Source organism: Penicillium waksmanii, assembly GCF_028829765.1.
Source record: "Penicillium waksmanii strain IBT 27052 chromosome Unknown utg000001l:1.0-4852451.0:1.0-4856178.0, whole genome shotgun sequence".
In the NCBI taxonomy this organism is placed as follows: Eukaryota; Fungi; Ascomycota; class Eurotiomycetes; order Eurotiales; family Aspergillaceae; genus Penicillium; species Penicillium waksmanii.
In genome coordinates, this window is record NW_026643248.1 from 3285270 (window position 1) to 3310497 (window position 25228).

Here is a 25228-nt window from a genome sequence, read left to right on the forward strand (position 1 = left end):
TGGGCGAGACTCCGAAACCAGGAAAACTCGACGAAATAAGCTATTGTCGGGAAATGCGCTCAAGGTAGAAGCCATATTTTTGCTTGCGCTCTGAGATGAGGAAGCCAAAGCTTGGAGAACATGCTCTGCAATCTCTTCAAGTCTTTACAGGAACTGTATTTGTCATAACGGCAACACGTATGGACGTGTATTGATCAGGATGTAATTTAGTCGCGGCTGACATGTACGCCGATCAGGTTCTACTTGGCTGCGAATTATCTGTCGGCAATTTAGACAATATGAAGCGAACTATGGGTCCTTTGTTCCCTATTTGGATAGCTGCAGGCTCCACACAGAGCTCCTATATCCACTCTAGAAACCACTGAGCTATCCACTCCTTTCAGCTCTTGCGAATTATGGTCGTTTGGTGTAGATCTTCTACTTTATTGCGTAAACTCAGACCCGTCAAGATTCGATCAGGCAGTCGTACATAGCAGTACGAGGATAAACTACTCATATGTGTGGACTAAAATCCCGCAAATCAGATCGTGACAGCCAAGCCGTGGGCCACTTTCTAGAGTTACTCCACACTGAATATGGTTGGCCACTATCGGACAGAGGAATTCTGAAATCAATAATGTCGGCGCGGGCGCTCCCATCCAGACATTTACTTGCCCATTTTCAGCTCACACCCCAATCTCAAATATACGTACAATGTCGCCATATTATCCGCAAAATTATCCTCAAACATGGCCTTTGGGGCAGTTATTGCCGCCTTTAAACCGACACGTTGAGTTTATGACTCGAAGCTGATGGAAACATAATCTGACATGGCATGATAGGCTGTGAGCGCTTCTATGCCCGCATGGGATGATGTCGTTCAATGGGCTAGTCGAACGCCGGCGCTTGTGAACAAGATGAAAGGAGGCTATCCACGGTATGAACTGCTCATCAAATACGCAAAGACAATTTCTCTAATGCCTGATCAGATTCTTTATTCATCATGTCATTCAAAACTTGAACTCGGAAGTACTCTCACGGCTTGAACTTGCCGGACCGGGCTGCATGGTTTTTCCATCGAGCGCAATTGTATCGCGGTGCCTTGAGACATTAACGACGGACGCATCGTCCCGAGAAATAAGAGTGATATCATTTAGCTTGCCGCGGTGCTTCAGTAATGAGTTTACGCCAGAGGAAATCAAATGGGCGTCGTTCGAGGCCGTCATCTACCCTTCTGACATTCACTCTGAATTCCTGGCATTCTGGCGTGAAAGTGGCGAAGGGATTTCGAGTCGCCACGCCGAGTACGTTCTCTCACTATTGGAACAAATGACCTACATGGAAAATGGCAAAGATTCCCCTTCGCCTGCATCGGTGTCATTTTTACCGGAAGCAGTTAAGCTTAAGTGTGATAAAAAGGCAAAGCGACATATTCGGTCACTCATTGCAGAGCTCATGACAACCGAAAAGGACACATTTGTGATGTCGCATGATGTGTTCCTTTTTCCTTCTGGGATGAGCGCAATCTATGCAGTTTCCCGAGCTTTGAAAGCGACGAATTTGAACAGATCGCAATCTGTTGTTGTTTATGGGTGGGTCCTTTATACAAATAATTCTTTTTTTTCTTAATCCCCTCGAGAGCTAGCTGACAGATTTGTAGATTTCCATACGCAGAAACAGTGAAAGGCATTGAAATGACCGGATGGTCGCATTTCAGAATGCATGGACATGGAAGCAAGACAGAACTAGATCAGCTCGAGGCTGATCTGGTCAAAGGACACCGAATTAGTGCCCTATTTTGTGAATTTCCTAGCAACCCCCAACTACGATCTCCCGATCTGCGACGCCTCAGGATGTTAGCTGATAGATACAACTTTGCAATTGCATGTGACGATACCATCGGTTCATGCATCAATGTCAATGTTCTACCATTTGCTGACATCGTCATGACGAGTTTGACCAAATCTTTTAGTGGTGGCTCAGATGTGATGGGAGGATGGTAAGTCGAAAGCACGAAATAAACCGATGAGAGCTAGTCTAACGAGATTTAGTGTCGTTGTGAACCCACAATCACCTCATTTCGATACAATCTACGACGCCCTCTTGTCGGATTGGGAAGACAATTATTTTCCAGCTGATGCCATCACTCTCTCCAAGAACTGCACCGACGTCGTTTCTCGTGTCCAAAAGTCAAGTTTTAGCGCCGAATCAATCGCTAATCTTCTCAACGAACATCCTGCAGTTGAGCGGGTCAACTACCCTTCTTTGGTTGGGACCCGGGATTTCTATGAACAGGCGAAAAGGGAGGATGGAGGCTATGGCTTCCTTCTTAGCGTTATTTTCCATGAGCCCGCTGCTGCCATTGGATTTTACGATAATTTTCGTGTGGCCAAGGGGCCCAGTCTTGGGACTAATTTTACCTTGGCTATCCCCTATGCCTTTTTGGCACATTTCAGAGAGCTGGAATGGGCAGCTAGCTATGACGTTCCGAGCCATATTGTCAGGATCAGCGTGGGGTTAGAAGATACAGATGAATTGTTGAAGGTTGTCGGGCAAGCGTTGGGTTGCATCCCCGCAGAATTCACCTTGTCTCAGAGCAAGGTTTGATAGAGACATAATGCGGGCGTTTTAGATTACTAGCGGTTGGCCCAGCAATTTCACTTTTCAATGCCTGGATCGATACCAGAAGGCTAAGGCACTAAATATCTGATTCCCTACTCAATCAGCGTACTAGTACGTGCGAACAGAACATGCTCGCTTTAAAATCCGACCGTGCAAGACGATCGATTTCTACAGTCCCAATCCTGGTTAAGAGGAAAAAGATTTGTTGCCCAGATAGCACTTACCATAATGTCTCATAATCGGCTGCGCTCTATGTTCTATTACTTTCTATCTGGCCGTTATATCTAATCACTGCTGCTGTCATCCGTGGGGCGCCAGCCTCCGGCGATGTAGCCATCGTGAAAGAGCGCTGCTCGTCCAAGATCCCCACGGAAGAGCTTTTTCGCATTATGAGCCACATCTTTGACAACAACAAGCCGCAGCTGGCTCTTTCCATCCACCACATCGCTCCAGTCGGGGAGATTCTCGAAAGAATTAGGGAAATCCTCCAGGTCTTCGTCCGTGCGAGCGAGCTCATTGATGTATCGGAACCAAGTCAAGTTTCGAGCACGCCGATTGATGCCTCCTTGCACTCTCCCCATGCAACTCGTATCCCCAGAGTGGCCTGTATCTTGGAGTCCCACTATCGAAACAACGTCTCGAGTGAGGTATTGCTTGAAGTATTCCTTTGGCGTCAATTGCTTGCCTCCTGTGCCGGGGAACTTGTCGAAGCCATATCTCCAGATATCGTAGGAATCACAGGAGTCTTTTGAAGTGTCGTTGTCTGCTACAATTGGACGGTCTTCAGTGAAGTACATACACGACGATGGATCGCCGTGAATGTACCGAATGTGGACATTGTCAGGGGCATCGTTACCCAGAGCGGAGTACCGTTGAGCAAGCTGACCACCGCCACCATGGCCAACAACGGTGACATTCTTGAGGCTCGGATACTTATGCTTGTCCGAGTGAATCTTGACGAGGCCGTCTATGACGTCGAAGGAGGTAATGTTCGTACCTGAGGGATGATTAGCCTGACCACCTGGTTGCCAAGCGTTCAAGTCGTCCCAGGCCAGTTGATTGTCCTTGTACTGGCCAGAGTTGTATTCCGTAGAGAAAAATTGCGGTGCAAGCACTCCCATTTTGCGGTCCGTTCCGGAAAAGTTGTCTTCTCTGGCATCTTCGATGGACTCGTTCAGCAGCTTCCAATAGCTATTTCCATTTCTTAACCTCCCATGGAGAACAATAAAGAGATGCTCGATTGTCGTATTGTCCAGATCCTTCGTGATAAAACCGGGAATCTCCTCGTCACCGTTCTCGTTAACGTTAAATGAGGTGAACTCAGAACCATCTGGTACTTCTATGTCACCATGGTCCTGGAGCCAACCAATTAGCTAATATTCTGAGGTAGCGACCGATTGGACTGGGCCTACCGCATTCTGTCCGCTGTCATCTTCGTCGACCATAGCAGCGGCTTCCGCGGAATAAATATCCTGTTCGTCCGACACATGGACAGTTCCATCATCAGACTTGCTGTATTGGAATGCAAAGCAGGAGGGCACCAGGGCTGACAAAAGGGCTGCCCATATCAACGCCCGAAATTTCAGGGTAGTAGCCATAGTTCAATTCAGCAAAATATTTGGATCACTTCAATACATTAGCTCTTGTCAATTGTAGGTGGAAATCATTCGGAGGTTGCTAGTAATCCTTGATGCTTACCTTTTCTTGATTTGCTGAATGTGGTCGGTAACGATCAATCTCAATTCCAGGTGGATAAGAAGGGCGATTGATTAGATATTTAAGATATTAGGTTTGATAACGGGGATGGAGATTCAAGGTTGGTCCATGACGCTCGCCGAGTTCGGCCTTCGACTTTGGTCGTGTGGGTTCGAGCATAAGGGGGAAGCAAGTGGAGCATGATCTTCAACGATCCTGTCGATCTCGTCGCATAATTGCGCTTCCTATACCCGCTGTGGCGACTTGGCAGAAGCTCCCAAGGCTGTGGGCTCGATCAATGAAACTTTCGATACTCCGTACTTAACGTCATTATGCACGAATCCCTGTCAGAAAATCCCCTGGTTCAACTTAATGAAGCTCATCACGGAATGCCACATGCTGGATACATAGTCCGAGGAGGACTCGATGAAGTCAAGTTGGGCTAAATGCTTAACAAGGCCCCATTTCTGGCCCGCTTAACCAGGGGGGCCTCCTGTTCCAAGCCGATTCTAGGCATGAAGATCCTAAACAAGTTGATCATGCTCGGTCTTTCATGTCGGTCGGAGAAAAGTACTATCCTCTTGTGCTCGGGATGCAGATCTATGCATCCAGAATTACATGTGCATTGTCCATCAGGTTCATAGTATGCTGCATTGGCACTGATACGTCATTCTAGCGGGTACCTTCCGAGCCATTGAATGTCATCCTGGTTCTCGCATTAGGAGACGGCTCAAGAAATGGTCTCTGCATGTACTACTCCGTGTACGGAGTAGATTCAATTCGACTGTTCTCGGCTATCTTCTTAGCCTGCCTGGCCAACACCTGGACAGACACTATCGTCATTTCATTGCAAATGTGCTTTGATAGAGGCATATTCCATCGCAACTCGGAGGGAGGATATATCTATGTCGTATAAAGAATTAATTGCTGCCTATATCGGTGGTTCGGAGGACTGTGGTGCTGGAATCATGGGGTACGCGATCAGGGGTCGGGATTGCACAGGGAACCGGCGGAACGACCGGCGGAGGTGCAGGTCGGATGGGCGGGAAGCCGTGCATTCGGCACGGAGTACGAAGTACGATTACGGCATGGCTTTTGGAGTCTTTGGGGTCTTTGGGGTACTCCGCTCTCCTGTTTTCCCACTGCTTCACTGCCTCACTGCACGCCAGCATGTCAGTACGAAGTGCGTAGTATGGTCGGTGATTACGTTTGTCCTTTCTAAGGTTCTCCTTTGCTGTGTTTCCGCCTTTTTTTCCGATTCTTGATCGTTGGGGAAATGTTCAGCCTTGAGTTGCTAAATTTCCACTCCCCACGCTGGCGGAGAAAATGTCCTTGTTCTTTTAGCTTGTCATCTACATGCTAGTTCTTTTGCGTACATAGTTTGAACTACAGTAATAACTAGACTAAAAGATAACATGTTGTAAAGTATAAACTAACGGCCGTGGAAGATCATCATATGACAACCCGACTGACAGTCTTCTTCAACGTGACATTCAAACTTGTGGGTCTTTTTTTCAGAATTTCAATCATCCCATCTCCCTATATGATCATAATTTTTGAAGTTCTGCACTTTCAGATAATGAGAGTATGAGTAAAAAACAAACAAAACCAGAGAAATAAAGGCGATCACGAATACAAACCTCAATATTAACTTGAAGATGACCATGGGCTATTGCTGCTGCGTCCCAAACTTCACGCATTCTTTTGGTAACATGAAATTCCGATGAGCTGATCCATGTGGCCGTCCCACTCGGTCGATCCTATTTGATTTCATGCGAGGGGCAACATCCCAGTACATGTTCTAGCCCGTTGATTCCGGGAATAGAAGCTTCGAGCTCCATTGTCTTTAGCTGAGGCATTTGACAAGGTGCATCGCCGGCTGCTATATAAATATCGCTGAAAGTATCAAGAGGCATGCTGCGAAGTAATTCTGGTTTATAATCTTGTGGTGCAGTGTCGTAATCGTCCGAAGAACCATCATCAGCTTCATTGGGTGACGGTTCCCTCCATCTCGGGTCATTATCGAACAGCCGTTGCCCAGAAGGAGTAGCGGCTATATAGACCAATTTAAAATAGTATAATCTGGGCCATAAGGCTGAGTTGTCTGGGCTGGTGGTCAGAAGATCTCGGGCCCAATGCTGATCGAGAACAGCCAGATAGTCTCCAGTTGCTGGCTCAATGCGTTTAAGGCCAGGCTCAAAGAGTCTTTCCGGCGACCGAGCGGATAGAGGGGGAGATATTATGGTTTTCTGGTGAATTTCCAGTGTATTGTAAAAATAGGGATCTCAACGATCAAGGCCACTCGGCAAGGCTGAGCGAAAATTCTATGCATATGTTAACGTATGCTGAATGTATAGCATGATTTTGGGGGTGAGGGCAGCAACAGGAAGAACTGTGTATACCTTCGCGGAGACTGTTTCTTAGCATCTCATCTTTTCTTTCATTGTCATTAGGGTCTAATTGTATGGATCGGAATCGCGGTAGTCGAGATATGACCTTTGACTGAACGGACGGGGTAACTTTTCGATGACGCCCAGCGCTCCAGATATCAAGGCCCGTGACTACTGTAACGAGACAAAGATTCTTTTTTTCTTCCTCGATGTTTAAAGGAGAATGCGCGAATCTCCAATTCAAAAGATCGTTTTTGCTGCCATAAATATGAGACATAAAGAAACATTTCATCTTTTTCACTGTCTGGTTCCGCTTACAAGTCACTGGGAGATTGAGCTGCAATTTCAAGCGATATCTTGCAGCCTTCGCTCTCCGGCCATAGGGCTAGTGTTTCAAAGAGAGACTTGATTGCCTGATAATAGGATTTGTTATTTCGAGTTTGATCGTCTTGAGTTTAATACTTTGAGCGAGCCATCACATAATATTCCGGGAGAACAGCTTTGAATAAAATGGATTTCACTTGAGCACGCCTTGTTTGGAGATGAGGGAATATCACAGAGAAGCCGAAGATTTGGCGAAATTCAACTAGACGAGAAGGAGTTAATCGTAGCGAAGCAAAGGTCTGTCTCTCGATTATTGCGTTCCAGTCTTTGCAGACGCTGGCGTATCCAGCCAGATTATCCCGTGGAAGGTAAGAGATAACCCGATGGAAGATTTCTAGAGCTAGAGATTCCATTCTTGTTATTCGATCAATGAATTCAACAGGATATCTAAAAGGTTACGAAGGATGAAGTGTGAGAAAGGGAAATACTCGGGTCATTTGCGAAGTGGCTGTCTCACCTCCGCGTCATGTCCCCGATTTATGAGATTGTGGACGCTGGGGAACATTATATTCAAGTTACTATACTCGTTCTACGGCTGTTGTGGTTTGGCTCTCTTTCTATATTTCTTCTTCTATCATGGTAGATGTTCTCCTAACTTAACCCCGCCCGGTCTCTCAGAATCCCAAGGACATGAATTGGCTGGCCTCGCTTCCAAATGTGAGCTCTAGGTCACCCCATTCTACCTAACCTTATCAAGTCGAGAAATACCGATAAAAATCACATTCCACTCCTTCCCCAGGCTCTTTCAATCTCTGCCTCCGCATCATATTGATACGTCCACATCTTTGTCGCGGGATCACTCCACTGATTCGGACTATGGCTAAAAGGTTCACCCCGTATCTCGGGTTGCATAGCCGCATCTCTAGCACGCTGAAGCGGCCCATCTGGAAAATGCCATAACTTTCCGTTCAACAGACTTGCTTCTTGCATTTTGCTTGTTCGATCAATCCGAACTTGTTCAAAGATATTCAGCGCCTGAGGTATATCTGCCTTCGAGTCTATCTTGGTTAGGGAACATGCCAATGCCACGCCATCTTCGACAGCCATCGCGGCACCTGAGAATCTTAGAATCCTGGTCAGAGAATTATGGAGAGAAAGGCTTGCCTTGGGACATATATGGCAGCATTGCGTGCGCTGCATCGCCTAAAATTATGATGCGACCGCTTGCCCAACGGGTGAGCGGGATTCCGCTTACAAGGGGCCATTTTATGGTGCCTTCGATCATTCCAATGATTTTCTCAAGCCTTATGGATTAGCATTATATCTCCAGATATTCCAAGCTCATTGATCATACCTTTTGTCCCACCCTTGGAATTCTCGTTTCATGTCACTCAGTGCGTCGGACCGATCCCAGGTCGCGGGATCAGTGGTATCTGGATGAGAAAGTACCATGTTGAACGATTTGCCTGCTCCAATTGTATATGTCATAACATGCCTTTGATCACCGATCCTATCCATGAGTTAGTATAAATTCTTGACATCTATTCAGGGTATTCCATACCAGATGTTGAGTGAGGGACGTTCCAACAGCCAGGATATTTCAGGATCCGCCTTCATCTTTGCAACATCCACGGTAGCTCGATAAGCTGCAAACCCAGTTTGTTCGAAGGGATTTTGGCCTGGTTTATCTACTAGTTTCCGTGCGACGGACTTGACTCCTGTCCAAAGATTAGGCTAATTTAAAAATCGTCACAAAGGAGAACGAACCATCAGCAGCCACGATCAAATCGGCCGAAACAGTGGTGCCATCCTCGAGAAATATACTCGGGCCCTGAGTATTGTACTCGGTCACTCGAGAAGCAAGTTTGATTCTCACGCCCAGGTCCAATGCGCGTCGGTGTAAAGCTGTGTGGAAGTCGGCTCGATGAATCACATAGTACGGGGCATGGAAGACATTTCGAAAATCAGGCATGAGGCGAGTGAGACCAATAACACCCCCAGATTCCCAGCGGCGAAATGAAATAATCTCGGGCTCTGTTACGTATTTTTCGAGGTATGGATCGAGTCCGAGTCTGCTTAGGAGTCGGGTGGAGTTGGAGGGAATTTGGATTCCCGCACCGACCTAATTTGTCAGTAAAGAGACTTCAAAAGTGTTCGATGTAGGATAATGTTAGGAAATATGACAGTACCTCTCCGAGGGCAGGTGCTTGTTCATAAACAGTGACGCTATGTCCTGAGCTTGCTAGCGCAATGGCTGTTGCGAGTCCGCCGAGCCCGGCGCCAACAACGACGATATTTAGTGGTACCCGACACGTAGTATTCGAATATTCGATTGGCATTTCATTCAAAAATGCGAGACAATTGCTAGGGTAAGTTGGGTTCTATTATTCCGTCAACACTTGTTCCTATCTCAACGGTTATACGTACTTTGAGAGAGGTACCCATTAGGGACTCTTTAGCATGCTCTCTGGTCATTCCGACGGCTCTAATTTATCCGCAAATGACAGAAATGAGCAATTCAAACTTTTGTTAATCGATATATTGAACGAGACAGTTTCCGAAGTTATAAGCGTGCTTCCCAACACTTCCGAAAGGTGTCCGGGGAGGCGTTCCCGATGTATCCCCGGCTTCTATTTGCCGGGACAGGACAGAAAACGCTCGCACTCTAGTATATATCTTAGTGATAGTTACTAGTACCAGCAATTCATACCATGAATCGGGACTTAAAAGACTCGGACCCGGACTCAAGAATATCAAAGGAAATTTCAAGTTGAACCTTGGAAGTTGAAGCAGAGCTGGTGTTATTTTTTGCGAAACACAAGAATACCAGGAGTGACCATGTCGACAATAAAAGTCACCACCGTTGATTCAGAGGAGAAGCTCCTCGCAGATCTAGAAGCGAGCAAGACCCTCCCCCTGTGGAAGCAGATGGCACGACTGAACCCTCCCGCTCCCAACCCAACCACCATCCCCAATGTGTGGAAATACAAATTGATCCGACCGAATCTCGAGCGAGCAGGAAATCTGGTTCCCGAGTCCCAAGCCGAGCGCCGGGTCTTGATGCTCATCAATCCCGCCCGTGGTGAGTTGATGCTCTGACAGGGTGTATATGAGTTCTCCTACTGACTACGAAAATAACAAGATGCACCATATACAACCGACACCCTCTACGCCGGCTTACAATTAGTCATGCCAAACGAGACAGCCCGTGCACACCGACACACGGCGTTTGCGATGCGCTTCATCATCGAAGGCCAGGGCGGCTTCACGGCCGTGCACGGTCGGCGCATTAAAATGCAACGAGGCGACGTGATCCTCACACCGACCTGGAATTACCACGACCACGGTAAGGACGGGTCAGGGCCGATGGTATGGCTGGATGGGCTGGATTTGCCAAATTTCCGCCACTTCCCCGTGCATTTTGTGCAGCATTTCGACCAGCCGCGGTACCCAGCCGCGGATGTGGAGAGTGAGACTTCCCCGCTGGTGTTTCCGTGGTCGGAGATGCGGGCGAGGCTGGATGCTGAACCGGGGGACTGGGCATATTGTCGGTATCTGAAAGATGATGGGCGTGAAGGTAAGGAATTGCAATTCAACCCAGCCTTTCCTCCCCCTGCACTCCTCCGTACACTATCCCCTTCAACACCAAGCTCCCCCCCCTGTTTGTGATAGTCGTTTGATATCCAGGGGAATTTGGGAGATCCCTCATTTTGATATTCTTTGATATTCTGTTTGACCCACTGCTAATCTGCTCTCTCCCCAGTGAGCCGTGTGCTCGGAGGATGCGCAGAGCGGCTCTCAGCTGGAGCATCTGCGCCGTCCCGTCGCGAGACCACCTCGGCCGTTTACCATGTCGTCACTGGTCGCGGACGCTCGATCATCGACGGGAAGGAGTATCTGTGGGAAGAAGGGGATACCTTTTGCGTACCGTCATGGCATAAGTACCAGCATCTGGCCGATGCTGGGGCGGCGGTGTACCTGTACCGCTTTGACGATCGGCCGATGATTGATGCCTTGGGATTTTATCGTTCGGAGGAGATGAATGTTGAGAAGCTTGTGTCAGACTAAGGGTCCTGGTTCATTTCGCTGCGCGAAATGGAGATGTATATGCTTCGTGTCTATGGACTACTAATAAGATATCAGGGTCGGATTTAACCGTTTTGTTCGTTTCCGATTAATGATGCGTGGCTCTCCCCAGGCTCCACTGTTAGCAACCAAGCAATGCGTTCGTTTCAATTGTACTCCGTTCTCCGTTCTCTGTACCCTGTACGGAGTAGAAAAAGAAAATTCCCCGTGTCACAGTAGTACTTAATTACATGTGTCTACTCCGTGCTCGATATGTTGCACATACAAAATAGATGAGATGTTACCTTGGAGTGTGGACCCCGGGGCGAGAGAGAATACGAATCAACCGTTAATTCAAATTCCATGCACTGATTGGGTACGTAAGTGGTGTTCGGGTAATCCCTCCGGGGCAATAGAATCGAAAGGATCAGGCTAGTTTGAGGCGTGTCCTCCACCTTGAAAAATGGCCTCCGGGGGCGAGTCATCGAAGCTGTGAATGACCGTGTGTCACATATCGCAAAAACATTTTCCGTGCGGTGGATTCATTTAGGGGGGCTACCTGCGCACTGGCGAGGGCCAGCCCTCGATGGATATCATGAAGTTCCCAGCGAGACATGGCATACCTGCCCTTCAGGGTTCAGGAGAAGGGGTTTGCCCCACTGGTATACAGCCACCCTCGTAATTCACCACTGACCCTGAATATCCTGAGCACCCCGAGTACCCTGAATGACCCTTCGGTGTTGAGGGAAAAGAGGGAAAGAGCAGGTCTAGACATGTAACCCACAGGCATTGCGCACGCCAGTCACCAAAAAAGGGCATCGTGGCCACGCAATTGGACCGACTTTGCAGCTGAGAGCTCGAAATTCAAGCCACGCTCCCCACCGCGGCCCAGGAAAATCGCCACTGGCAGCACCGACTGGATGGGTTCAATGGGCTCGCAGTATCCATCTGCTAACCTAATACCGCTTAGGGTCATGCAAGGCCCGCCCGATCATCTATTCATCCCTCACTGTTGCACCTGAAACTTAGCGACCGCTCGCGCATCGTTGCCAGTCAGGGCAAACTTTCGTTCTTTTCGGTGGAGGTCTTAGTTTGTTTCACCTTCTGCAACGCAAGGCTTTGTTGGCTTTTTTTCTGTGGAGTGTGTGGAGTGTAGTGGATCCTGTTCGGTGGCCCCCGTAAGCATGTTCCTCCAGGGCTGTTCCTGATGGACAGGGCACATCTGTGTGTAGAGTGAATGGGTGACTGGAGTGAATGAGGTCGGATTGACCGAGCTCCACGTGAGACGGGGGCAACTACGAGTCACTGACTTTATATACCGCACAACCCAGTTTCCCCCCCTGGAAACCTTCTCTCTTTTTTTTTCTTCTTCAAGCAAGCCTTCTTCTCTCATTTTGTGCTGGACACTCATTCTTTTTGCAGCAATCATGCAATTCCTTCCTTTTATCATCGCTGCTGGCAGCCTCCCCCTCATTTCTGGGGCTCCAGTCGCATCCAATCTCTACAGCGTGTCTGCAGATGCTAAGTCCACTCACTCTCTTAGTGGACGCAGCACCAGTTTGTACGCAGGTATTTTCGCAGGGGATGGTCTTACCTCGCAGGGCTGGCCCTCGACCTCTCAATGGATGTCCACTTTCGAGGACATGTGGGAAAGCAACCAAGAGGTCATGAAGGCCAGTTGCGGTAACATGGGTTACGGTGACGACAACTCTGAGGAGGAGATCGCCAACATCAAGAAGGCGATCAATGCCATTGCTAGCGAAAGCAGTGTCGACTCCCGTTACATCTTGTCTATCGTGATGCAGGAGAGCAATGGCTGTGTCCGCGTGAAGACCACAGACAATGGAGTCATCAATCCTGGTCTGATGCAGAGCCACAATGGCCAGCACGCCTGCAACAATGCTGCAGGAGACTCACCTGTCTCTCCTTGTCCGTATGAAAAGATCCACGGCATGATCAGCGACGGTACTACTGGCTCCGGAGGTCTCAAGAATTGTATGGCCCAGTACAAGGACTCCGAGGAATCGGCCACCTACTACAGGGCTGCCCGATGCTACAACTCCGGCTCTGTTGCAAGCAACGGCAATCTCGGTGACGGTATTACCTCCACCAACTGCTATGCTACAGATATCGCCAACCGTCTCCTGGGCTGGTCTACCGGCACCAGCAACTGCAACTCGGGTCTCATCGCCACCCTGACTTCGAGCCAGTGGGATGGAGCGAGCGACTCCGGCTCCGGTAGCTCTGGTAGCTCCGGATCAACCTCCACCTCCAGCTCTATCCCCGCTGCCACTGAGACCTTCGCTCCCTCCACCATCGTGCCCACCGTCGTTCAAACCGCTCAGCCCACTACTACGTCTGCGCCCGCGCCCGCAGCTACGACCACCGAGGCCCCTGCTCCTGTCGCCCCAACAACAACTGCTGCTCCCACTGTTGTGCCTTCTTCCGCACCTGTCCCGGCGCCATCGTCCAGCCTGGCGCCTGGCGGCAACTATGGACCATACCCCTACGCCTCCAAACCCTGCCAACAATACTACACCGTCAAGGCAAATGACTACTGCCGCAAGATTGAAGTCCAATATGGAATCACTGCGACCGATTTCCAAAGCCTCAACCCGGGCTTGGACAACACTTGCTCAAATCTATGGAAGGGCTACCAATACTGTGTCAAGGCTTAAACATCGACTTGCATATCTAAGCCGTCCATCATTTTCGCATTTTCAACATTCTCTTCGTTGCCCTTAAGGCCCAGTTTTCATTCCCAACCCCTTGCGACACACTGGAAGGGGTTGTTTTTTCTTCCACTTGATCTCTTTCAGAGGCAGTGCCATCTGATGGAGACCAAGCGGGAGAGCATTTCTCAGCACAAAATTTGTCTCTTGTCTTTGATAGACAGTTGGCTGCATTCATTGATCGCATATCTTTCCAGAGCTTTGCCTAGACCGGTTCTTGGCTTATCTCGTGGAACGGAGTTCGCGAGCCGACACGACTGACGATTTTTTATCTTTCCCAAAACACTTTGATACCATATCATTCTTTCTATCTGCAGACCGCGATGGAAGCAATTCATGAACTCACTTCCATATCATTTTCACTTTGCAACCGTATATCCTAGAAACCTTATCTGTATACTTCTGCATATCGGCGATCACCCCCCCTGCTAGGTGCCCCCACCTTGAAACAAAAGTCCGTACTACTATGATCGTATTTTTGTACAACGTTGTACCTACTATTTGGTTGCAACGGGCGCTACTGATGCACGCGATCACACCCTAGCAGGGGGTCGACCCTAATATTGTCATCTGCTATTGTCATCTGCCCCTGCAGATTTGGAGTGGTTGAAGACTTCATATACTACTGCATTGCGCTGAACCGTTCTAATTAGGTGATATACCGTGCTCGGCAAATGATATTGTAGTTATGAATCATGGACCCGCTCGAGGTCAGATCCTACCTGCTGGGTGGTTTACTGCCAAAATCCGAGATACCTGCTCTCTGCCAGGTGGTGTATCTATATGTACTATCCGTCTCCGTATACTTCTCAATTGCAACCCTCCGGCCTGAGTGACCGACATACTCCGCAAAAAAGCCATCGGTATCCTTGGCCTCCTTCTTGAGATCATCCTTCTCAAAGCGATCCGCCACCAGTCCGACGATTCCAAGGCTTGCTTGTATGTTGCGAACGTCTTCAAACCGCGCTGCCCAAATAGCCAGCCCCGTAAACAGCAAACCAACCACAACAAATAGTAGACAAAATGCTACAAGAGCAATCAGGGGTGCTACTGGAAGTCTTGCAACCAGTGTTGTGTTCCGCCTTTGCACAGCGAGAGCTGGTCTTGGCTCAATCCCCTGCGCACCAAACGCCATGCTGGACTTGCCGTAGGATAATGCAACCATGTCCGCAAATTCTTGACTGGAATTAGTCGAGTAGAATGCAGCCGTCATGGCCTGTTTCACGGGAAGATCCCAGTCACCGGGGTAGTTTGCTACAGTTGTCTGCCAAATATTGCTGACCGAGGTATTGCTGAGTCGAGTGTCGAAGCGTGTGATACTTCCATTAACCTGGTCATACTCGACATCATATACGGTACTCTTGCAGCCAAGAGCAAAAGTGAGGGCACCGTGCAGGCTCAGGACGAAATCCTTGTTTTCACTGCCCCCTGGTACAGTTGAGACTCCCGTGCTTTCCGCCGAGGCGAACGAAAAGTAATAAGGGTTGCCCGTGCCTTTGTTGTAGGTGTCGGTCACATCGTTTAATTTTCCATCCGTGTAAAACGCGGATTGGAGGTCTCGGTTATTGATGAAGCCGGCAAAGGCGGCACTGCAGTTGAATCGGACGGATGATGCGGCAGTGCGGACGTGACAGGGTTGTGTGGTGAGAGAGCATGAAGTTTGGGAAGCGTAACTGTGTGCGGTGAAATCATGATTAGGATCTAATTCCTCAGTTGGAATTCCAAAGTAGGTGTATGCCTTTCCATCGGACTCCGTATGTGTATAGACAGTTGCTTCAGAGGAGATATTGCTGATAACTTGAAACGTAATAGTAGGATCGCGAAAGAAAGCGCCCGTAGCTGCAATAGATATACTGCAGAACGATCCATCGTTTGAGGCGTCTCCTTGCGCTGCGACGGAATTGTTGCTAGTGAGACATCGTGGGGTTATACCAAAGCTATAGTTCATCGGGCTGGAAACAGGTGATAGCTGGGTAAATGGCACTGTTGTGGTCACCAAATGGAGCCAGGTATCTGCAGCGGATACTAAAAGACTAAATTACCGATCGTCAATCATCGGTTCTATAACTCGAGTCTATTCACAGTCGGCTGCTTACCCCAGAACCGTAGCAAGCACGGCAATATTCGAAGTAGTGACCAGAAGTGGTGTTTGCGGTACCCGGGTTTTCCTCCATGAAACAACATAGATCATCCAACTCCAAATCGCTCCGAGGGCGCTCCCATCAAGAAACTTGAGTGTCAGTCCAAGTTGATAGGGGGTGGGTAGGGAATCTGTGCGACCGTTGCGAATATTGTTGGATAGTTGGCGCGCAATGGGAAACGAAGCTAGGGCCATAAGGAAACCGGACAACATTGGGGCGAGAGAACTGGCCCACGAGGTGACAAATAATATCACGCTGGAGTTTAGGTCGACGAAAACAGCATTGTTTTCATCGCTTGCAGAAGGGAAGCGGAGGCTTTTGAACGGACTGTCGTTGGGAGTCACTCGATATTGGAACACCATGACGAGAAAGGCAATAGTGAGTGCAGTTATAGGGATAGTGACCGCCACCCAACTCCAAGCTATACTCGTGCGATGGCTCGTCAGTCCCTTATGGGGAGACGGAGGGTTCTCCTCCTTCTCTGGTGACGGTGGGGAATCATAATTAACAGCAGCAACTGGGGCGGTCCGCGACATGCTTGCATCGGTGTGTGAGAGAATTGAAAGTGAGCCGCAGGTTAGTCTCGTCTTATAGGAAACCCAACAGCACCAATAGGCGCTCGAGGGACGATCATTGACATGGTTGTTGGATTCGGTGTTTCGAATTGCTATTTAGTCGACAGGCCCTGCATAAGGGTCCAGATCTGCCGTGGGGCAGACCCTATTTTTTTTTGAGTCTTATGCGCGTGTCGGCCATTGAGGTAATGCGATACATTGCTGCGGTGGCGCCAGGATTTCACTAGGACTAGTGAGGGTTTGAGAGCGTTGACGTTGGCGCGAAGTGGGGATGGTGCATGTTTGGGCGCGTACAGAGGTACTCTCATTCGTTTTGAACCGCTTCACATTCCGTGCTTGGCGCATGATGTATATGCGGGAAATCGAGGTCTGTCAGCCCGCAACGAGTCCTAAATTTAGACCTTTGCTGTTTCACAGCTTGTATATCTCATTCTGCGCCGACAGAGGTAGTACTGACTACTACTAACTTTACACCAGCAACTCAACAATAGCGATGACATTAATGCAGCGCAAAATGACTAACCATCCCATAGTTACTGAAAGCTAAGCGCCTTGCGCAATTCTATACACTTACATGGATTTATTTGCGGGGAGACTGTAGTCCCCACCAACTCTCCCAGAGATGTGAAATGCATCCGACGTATCCCCGCAATACCCGGCATTTCCCCGCATAACTCACCCACCCGCATCAACCCCGACACCCATCTTGCCCTATACAGAGGAAATCATAAGCAAATAAGACGATGAGACCATGCCGACAGATTCAATAGCGGGCTTAGAGTCCGAAACACCCGCGCCAACTTCCAAGCGTCGGCGCGTAGCTGTCGCCTGTGATGCGTGCCGCACGCGCAAGTCTCGGTGCGATGGAACTAGGCCGCGGTGCTCGCTTTGTCGGGATTTGGGGTTCGAGTGTATCTATACGCCGCCTACTACTGCAACGAATGTGATTGTTCAGAAGGATTATTTGCATGGTCTTGAAGACAGGGTTAAGAGGCTTGAGGGGTTGTTTTCTGAGGTGCGAGGGGAGATTGATGGACTCAATGACAGAATTGAGGGGCAGGTTGGGAATTTAAGGGATGTTTCTGATAGTGGGTTAGGGGTGCGAAGTGTTGTTAATGGAGATACTCAGGTAGACAAGCAGAGGGAGCAGGTGCAGGTTCATGTTCCTGATTTAATTGGGACAGAGGACTCGGTTGATGGGATGGGTGCAGTGACATTGGCTAATGAGGAGGATTCGGGATTCTTCGGTATTTTAGTACTGGGGATTCTGTTTTTACTTATTGAATATCTTTGCTGACAAGCAACAGGTCCCTCGTCTAATATCGCGTTCTTGAGACACCTTTCTCGCGCCGTTGTTCAACAAGGGTACCTTCTTTCGCCGGGGACCGCCGAAGGCGGCTTTGTGAGTGCTTCACGTCCACCATCTCCGACCCGTCGAAAGTCTGGAGATAGAAAGCCGCATGTCAATCTCTTTTCGTTACCTCCTCAGACGGAGACGTTGGCGATGATCCAAAGATACTTTTCAAACACTGGGTTGCTGTTCCCGTATATCTATCCGCCTGTGTTTCTTGAGACATATCACCAAATGAGCAGGGAGAACTTCAAGAAAGTGCGGAGAACCTGGCTTGGCTTGTTGAATATGGTGCTGGCCATGTCGAGTATGACTGCGGCGACCGGTGGTGCTAAAGCGGACGTGCGGATTGCCGAGTCGGACATTTTTTATGAGCGGGGCCTTGGGCTTTGTGGCAGCGAGATTCTTCGAGGGACTACTTTAGAAGTTGGTATGAAAGGGATGTACTCGAGAGATGGAAGTCTTGCTGACTGTTCATTCGGATTACAGTTCAATTTCTCCTCCTGATGGGCCAATACCTCCAGGGGACGCAGAAATCCGTACAGGCGTGGACCGTTCACGGCTTGGCCGTAAAAGCTGCTCTTCAGCTTGGATTACATTCTCGAAATGCTTCCAAGTCATTTTCAACCCTCGAGCAGGAAATGCGGAAACGCACTTGGTATGGGTGTGTGGTATTGGACAGGTGAATTAGCTGTGAGATCCAGGCGACGATGAATACTGATAAAGTAATTAGAACATTGAGTATGACCTTCGGGAGACCTGCCGCTATCCCGGATAACTACGTGAAACTTGATTTGCCTTCGAAGCGAGATTTCGATGAATCGTCTGCTCTTGTGAATGATGAAACAACCTTCCTCGGCCTGACCTTCTTCAATTCCACAATGTTTGTTGCCCCTTCGCCCACAAAAGCCTGACCAAGGGATTTAACACTGCACTGCTTTAGTACACTCTATAAACAACTCTGGAATGTTTTGGACCTTCTATACGGCCAAAACGTCGGATGCGATGGCCCTCTCCCTACTACAGAAGTCATTTCCAATATCTTCTCCATGGAACAACGACTCTTCTCGTGGGAGAGATCCCTGGACCCAAATCTCCAGTTAATTTCAACATCCCAACTCAACGGTATGCCTCGAGATCCAATAACCGCCAGCTTTGAATATTATTCATGGAAATTCCGCGTCATCTTGACTTTGCGGTATCTCAATTTGCGCGTCTTACTTCACCGGCCCGTCTTGGTCAAATTCATCGCCGCAAGCAGATCCCAAAACCGAGACCCACAAGACCTAAAACTCCTACAGCAGATGGGGTTGAATAGTATGCAGATCTGCGTTGAGTCAGCGATGGAGATCATTGGTATCGTGCATGGTGTTGTCTCTGAGCCTGGGTGGAAGCATAGTCTCCTGGGGGCTTGGTGGTTCTCTTTATATTACAGTATTTTGCAACACTTTCCTTGAATCGCGAGGCAATTGACTGACTATTTCTTAGCATTTAACGCTGCTTTGGTGATCATCGGTGCCGTTTGGGTCTATCGCGACGAAAGTCTAAGCACGACTTCAATGACCGCGCAGGCGAAGGAAGCAGAAAAATATCCTGGTCTTGCGGCGGAGGCACTTGCCAAGCTTGACGATGGAAATCGCTTGGTGGACCGCTGCAGGTACTATCTGGAACAATTTAATACGGTCCTGGTTAGCTCTGGTAAGTCTTAATTGGAAATGAAGCGTTGATCCGGCCGTAAGATACCATGCTAATCCTTCAAGTTTTAGAACCGGAGATCAACGGGGCGATACCCCCCTTCCCATCTCTTAATAGCGCTCGAGGCACCTTACCTCCTGCTGACTTTGGGTTATCCCCATTTGGAATGGAACTTGGGGAGTTCATGATGGATGACGATCTCGTTGCCATGATCGATAGACAAGGGATATTGTCAATGGAGCCAGGATCAGCTTATCATCCATGATTATTGTATAAAGTGAGCCCGAGTGGAGGAAGCGGGCAAGTGCCTGCACTGCGCAACAAACAATAAAGTTATCACATTACTATTACTGCTTAGTCCGACGAGCGCGATACCTCTCACTATGGATTTATCTTGGCAAAGCTACGTGGGTTGTACGGAGTACATACAGAGTACAGAGTACAGGGTACAGGGGCGATGATTCGCCTAGATGTCACGTTTCCGGGAACTTTGTCCCACGATGATTAGTTAGTGATCCTGTGTCTATCCACCCGATAGGATGATCGACCTTGAGTATGTCTCATTGGAAGGATCCCGATAAGATTGAGATTCAGATCACCAGCGCGTCCACAGGGTCCAATTGCTGGCGGCGCTAATTAAGATGCCAAGCTCCTGGCTGCAGGTAGAGAGACGATCTCGATGCGCGGCTAATTTGCGAAAATCATCGTTTGTTGGATATACTCCGTGTATTTCGAATCATTCTGTGACAGTGAGTGTCGCCTGGCAAATGCAAGATCACCATCCATGTACTCGTATTTATTTACGAGAACGAGGATGAAAGATATCCCGCGGAAACTCCCTCGGAGGGTGGCCGAATGACGTCAGTGGATCGGGTAGTGCACATTGAATGCAGCCCAGTGCAGCCCACACCCCAAATAACTCAACGGTTTGCTCGCTAGCGCTAGCGCTAACAAAGGAAAGAGCTCGTGTTTTAATTTTGCCGCAGAATCAATAGTCCATATTGAAAGCAGTAAAGGTCGAGGATCGACAGGATCAGCCGAGTCGATACTAGTCGATAGTCGGTGAGGCCGGACAACCGGAGAATATGTGTGGATGAAAGGTTTGAGAGACCATGGTCTTCCAAGCGATGGTAGACGGTTCCTAGCAGAAAAGGGAAATGCACTTCACACATCAGTACCGAGAGTTCATGGAATGGGGCTCAGCAAGAGGGGGGCGTCCCTGAGTGCACGGTTGGAGAAGGCTGCCAAAGTTTGCGGAGGAGTGGCGCATTGTTTGACCTGGTGTTGGGGATGGGCATGGGCATGGGATCAAGGGATGTCTCTAGTCAGATGTAGATGTAGTAGATGGATGTAGAAGTAGAAGTATGTCCAGCTGATGAATATAAAACGGTAGAAATGGTAGAAATGGTAAGAATGGCAAGTGCGAATGCGAATGCGAATGCAGTGGAGGAAGGCACGACTGGGCAAACTGGCAAACTTGAACGTTCCTTCCCCACGCGCCTTCCGATCGCGGGAAATTGCGACTTCTTTTTCCCACACATCCACATCCACTTCCACTTCCACTTCTTCCACTTCACTTCTTCGCTCTCCAACTTCATACTCGCCTCGCCTCACCTCACTTCTTCCCCTCTTTGCAGTATCTTGAAGTACCCTTCTATCCTCGTATCCTCGCCTCTCTCACCGACTCCGACTCCGGTTCTCCCTCGGACCCCCCCGATCTCCGCTGTCACTGCCTGTTTCCCCCGGTTTTACCCCGGATTTATCTGGATCCCTTTGAGGGATCATGGCCATCCCTTCTCGAGTCCCTACGCCTCCATCCGAAACCATGCTTTAATCGCGGTCCCCGAATTGTCCTTGATCAATCGGAATCTCCCTCTGTTTCTTGCGCCGCCCTTGGCGCGCCGCCTGTCAAGATGCAAACTCGTCAACCCACCACCCTGGCAGTTTCAATCACCTTCTTCGTGATTGCCAGTATCTTCGTCGCCTTGCGATTTGTCTCGCGCATCTTCGTCGTCAGAAGAATCGCGTTACACGACTATCTAATGTTGCTTGCATGGGTACGTTGGAATCTGCCGGGGATGGTCCCTGCACCTCCCCGGGGCGTGCAGCGCCGGTTGGACTGGCCCACGTGGAAAACTTTTCGATTTTCGATTTGACATGGCACGAGACATGCTGTGAATACTGGCTTACAACTATCTAGGTGATCGACTTTGGTTTCTGCTTCGCCCTTTTCTACGCGACAAAGAACGGACTCGGTCTTCACTCCAGTGACATTCTCGAAGAAAACGAAAGCGCCCTCAGCAAAGCCAATTATGCGTTCACCGTTCTATACGTGAGTTTGTTGGAGAATTACCTTCTATGCCACTCCCAGGCCTGGGCTGACTCTTTTTTCTAGAACCCAGCCCTCATGGCTGTCAAGACTTCAATTCTTGTCTTCTACCTGACCTTGACTCGCAACCAGAAGGTCTTTCGATGGGCCAATTATGTCACTCTCGCCGTGGTCAATGGCGCCGGTTTGGCGTTGACCATGATCAATGTTTTCCAGTGTCGCCCCGTCTCCGCTGCCTTATTACCCTCGGTCCCCCCGGGCGCAACTTGCACCGATATCGTCACACTCTACCTGTCTTCATCTCCTGTCAACATCATCACCGACCTGGCTGTCCTGTTCCTACCGATGCCGATGTTGACCCAGATGCGTCTACCATTCAAGCAGAAGGCGATTCTGGTTATAACGTTCAGCTTCGGTTTCTTTGTGGCGGTCGTTGATGTGATCCGAATTGCTTTTCTTCAGCGAGCGGCTACCTCGCGACAAGCGGCTCTCTCGTCCATTCACATTCAGAGCTCCGGCGGCTCGGATTTCAGCTGTGAGTTATGATCCTCTTCTCTCGTCTATGTTATTTCTCGTCTGACTTTGACCTCTCAGGGTACGCGTCGCTTTCCTTCATGTGGTCAGCCGTCGAAGTCAATGTCTCCATCATGTGTGGCTGCGTACCAAGTCTCAAACCTCTTGTCGCTCGCCTTGTCCCCAAATTGATCAGAGATACCAATGACCCATATACCAGCCCTAATAACCACTATGCGACAGGGGAGAGCCCGGTGGCCATGCCCCCGCCAGTTGCCATTCCAAGCTCCGACGGACCGTCACCTTCGACGTCACCGGCCGATAGCAACTCGAGCAAGCCATCCCAGACAAAGAGCCACAATGCGAATCATCAGAAAGACTCCGGTGAGCCCATGGGACTATTGGACTTTCTGGGTCACCCAGGCACCGGTCCTCAAGATACCGAAGCCAACACCCATACCAGTATATCCTACCCACCAACTATCACGTTCTTCGATTTCGTCAATATGAAGAACCCGGAGAGCATGCTCAAGTTGAACAACAAGGAATCCATCGCTCCAATTGCTTTGACCACACTTCTCTTCTTCCTGTGGGGCTTCGCGTACGGTTTTCTCGACATGCTCAACTCGCAGTTTCAGACCATTGTTCATCTAGATTCCTGGCACTCGCTTGGCCTTCATGGTGCGTACTTTGGAGGCTATGTTACCGCCCCCCTCTTGGTTGGTCGGCCAGTTTTGAAGATCTGGGGCTTTAAATCCACGTTTATCACCGGGCTTTGCATCTATGCCTGTGGAACCCTCGTTTTCTGGCCGTCTGCCGTACTTACATCTACTGCCGCTTTTACAGTCTCGAACTTCATTGTTGGGTTCGGCCTGGCTGTGCTTGAAACCGCCGCGAACCCATTCATTGCTCTTTGCGGTCCACTTGAAAACTCCGAGATCCGACTCAATATTTCACAAGGAGTCCAGGCCGTCGGCAGTGTCGTTTCCCCACTTCTAGCTAAGAAGGTTCTTTTCAAGGGTGTGAATGACGTGGCCTCCCTCGTCGATGTTCAATGGGCTTATCTTGGCATTGCCTTATTTGATGTCCTGCTTGCAGTGGCCTTCTACTACCTTCCGATCCCCGAGGCTTCCGACGAAGACCTTGAAGAGCTAGCCAACCGCCGTCAAGAAGACAACATGACAAAGGTTGTCGGCATTCCAGTCGTATGGCTGACCCTTGGGCTAGGTATCTGGTCTCAATTCTTTTACGTAGCCGGTCAAGAAGTGCTCGCAACCAGCCTAGAACGCTTCACTGATGCATCAAACCAAGGCTCAGCGCTAGGTGCCTTTGAGTTCCTTACGATTGGTCACAGCATATTTGCCATCGGTCGCTTCCTCGCCGCCTTCGCTCAATGGTTCCTCAAACCTCGCTGGATCCTCATGGTCTCCTACATCGGCATGATCGTTTGCGCCGTGCTATGTATGAATACAACCGGAAACGCAGCCATAGCAATGGCCATGCTTCTCTATCTCTTCGAAAGCGGCGTTTTCAGCATCATCTTTGCCATCTCTCTTCGCGGCACGGCCCAACATACCAAAACAGCCGCTGCCTTATTAACAACGGCTGTTGGTGGCGGAACCTTTTTCCCTTTCGCAGAATACGCCGCATATTTGACCCATGGTGCACAGTACTCCTTCTGTGTGATTGTTGCTCTCTTTGCCGCCGGTGCCATCTTCCCCATTTACCTCAACTTCGTCCCAGCCGTTAAGAAGCAAGTCGACCCAGTGCCGAACGAGTATCTGCGGCGCCACCGACGCCGCCGCAGCCGTGCTCCAGCTACGATGCACCGAGAGAAACAGAATCCTTCTTTTGGTGGTGTTCTCTCCAGGCGACGCAGCCTAGTTTCCAATCCCGATGACCTGCCTGATCTCCCTTTCCCAAGCGAAAAACATCAAGCACCTGCTCTTGCCGGTGTCCATGATTCGAAGTTGAGCCTTTCTTCCAAGATGAAACCGGACGAGCCAGGGGACGGGGCCGTCCAGCACCGAACTTCAACTCTCAGACGAAATTCTTGAAATAATCGTCCTCGACGGTCAATGTTTCTGTTCCCATTTACTTTTGCCATACTCGAAAATCCTTTCGAAGTATTAATTTTTTCAGTTATTCTGATATGACTTGATGAAAGATACCCATACTGCCTCTTTTTTCTCTCTTTTGCTAGCTTTTCTGGAATCTGGCGCCCTCCGCCCTCTTGGGCACACTACGAATAGCTAATGAGGTTTGGCTTTGTTCGCATTTAGCGCCGGTGTTGGTTTGATTTTGGGTACCTTCCAAGCTACTACTAGTACTGCACATCTCGTCTTAATGAATGTATATTGTCCATACGACACCCCTCCCTTCCATCTTGACAAAGTAGTCGCAAATATGTACCTCCTGCTACACCGTTGCCTCTTCTGGTGACCCGGTTTGTCTGCCAGTGCACAACGTACTTTTAATCCATCCATGTATTCCAACTGCAGCATTTTCGTCTTCGGGGTATGGAATTCCAAGGTTCAATTCGCAACTTCTGCGCATGTCAGGACATGACATGCAAGTGGACAGGTGAGCACCAATGGGAAATACATCTGAATCCCTAACCACTTTTGTCAAGATTGATGCCAACTCAGACCAGCCTCCCCCGCGCGCGACTCTTGAATGAGCAGCAGAACAACATTTCCCTTGTGTTATACCATTATCTGAATTATGTCCCGTGATTCCAGATATCCTTCCCTTGGTTACATACAAGATGAGGAGGAAGCGCCAGACTCTGCAACTCATCATGCCAAATTCTCAGAT

General features: G+C 49.2%; 8 protein-coding genes across 8 annotated transcripts; 5 read left to right on the forward strand and 3 right to left on the reverse strand.

Moving 5' to 3' along the window:
* Window positions 1–728: 728 nt before the first annotated feature.
* On the forward strand, window positions 729–2586 carry N7481_001209 (cystathionine beta-lyase; the record flags this gene model as incomplete). The annotated part of the gene is made up of 5 exons (XM_057260428.1): window positions 729–743; window positions 822–916; window positions 969–1571; window positions 1640–1978; window positions 2031–2586. 5 exons carry the CDS (start codon window positions 729–731, stop codon window positions 2584–2586), a joined length of 1608 nt encoding a protein of 535 aa, XP_057128260.1.
* Window positions 2587–2885: 299 nt separating this feature from the next.
* On the reverse strand, window positions 2886–4199 carry N7481_001210 (uncharacterized protein; the record flags this gene model as incomplete). The annotated part of the gene is made up of 2 exons (XM_057260429.1): window positions 2886–3956; window positions 4014–4199. 2 exons carry the CDS (start codon window positions 4197–4199, stop codon window positions 2886–2888), a joined length of 1257 nt encoding a protein of 418 aa, XP_057128261.1.
* Window positions 4200–7787: 3588 nt separating this feature from the next.
* On the reverse strand, window positions 7788–9485 carry N7481_001211 (uncharacterized protein; the record flags this gene model as incomplete). Its single annotated transcript, XM_057260430.1, has 7 exons — window positions 7788–8125; window positions 8232–8314; window positions 8365–8520; window positions 8572–8728; window positions 8778–9132; window positions 9200–9391; window positions 9438–9485. The coding sequence occupies 7 exons, from the start codon at window positions 9483–9485 to the stop codon at window positions 7788–7790; spliced, it is 1329 nt and encodes a 442-aa protein (XP_057128262.1).
* Window positions 9486–9848: 363 nt separating this feature from the next.
* N7481_001212 (cupin domain-containing protein) lies at window positions 9849–11078 on the forward strand (the record flags this gene model as incomplete). Its single annotated transcript, XM_057260431.1, has 3 exons — window positions 9849–10092; window positions 10153–10587; window positions 10774–11078. The coding sequence occupies 3 exons, from the start codon at window positions 9849–9851 to the stop codon at window positions 11076–11078; spliced, it is 984 nt and encodes a 327-aa protein (XP_057128263.1).
* A 1424-nt stretch (window positions 11079–12502) lies between these two features.
* On the forward strand, window positions 12503–13753 carry N7481_001213 (LysM peptidoglycan-binding domain-containing protein; the record flags this gene model as incomplete). The annotated part of the gene is made up of 1 exon (XM_057260432.1): window positions 12503–13753. One exon carries the CDS (start codon window positions 12503–12505, stop codon window positions 13751–13753), a length of 1251 nt encoding a protein of 416 aa, XP_057128264.1.
* A 772-nt stretch (window positions 13754–14525) lies between these two features.
* On the reverse strand, window positions 14526–16484 carry N7481_001214 (uncharacterized protein; the record flags this gene model as incomplete). Its single annotated transcript, XM_057260433.1, has 2 exons — window positions 14526–15840; window positions 15904–16484. 2 exons carry the CDS (start codon window positions 16482–16484, stop codon window positions 14526–14528), a joined length of 1896 nt encoding a protein of 631 aa, XP_057128265.1.
* An 811-nt stretch (window positions 16485–17295) lies between these two features.
* Window positions 17296–19834, forward strand: N7481_001215 (putative C6 transcription factor; the record flags this gene model as incomplete). Its single annotated transcript, XM_057260434.1, has 7 exons — window positions 17296–17770; window positions 17831–18304; window positions 18364–18538; window positions 18608–18757; window positions 18818–19308; window positions 19363–19572; window positions 19641–19834. Coding segments are annotated over 7 exons (2169 nt in total), but the record flags the coding sequence as incomplete, so codon positions are not given.
* A 1648-nt stretch (window positions 19835–21482) lies between these two features.
* Window positions 21483–24468, forward strand: N7481_001216 (putative MFS monosaccharide transporter; the record flags this gene model as incomplete). Its single annotated transcript, XM_057260435.1, has 4 exons — window positions 21483–21626; window positions 21770–21901; window positions 21965–22433; window positions 22493–24468. 4 exons carry the CDS (start codon window positions 21483–21485, stop codon window positions 24466–24468), a joined length of 2721 nt encoding a protein of 906 aa, XP_057128267.1.
* Window positions 24469–25228: the final 760 nt, after the last annotated feature.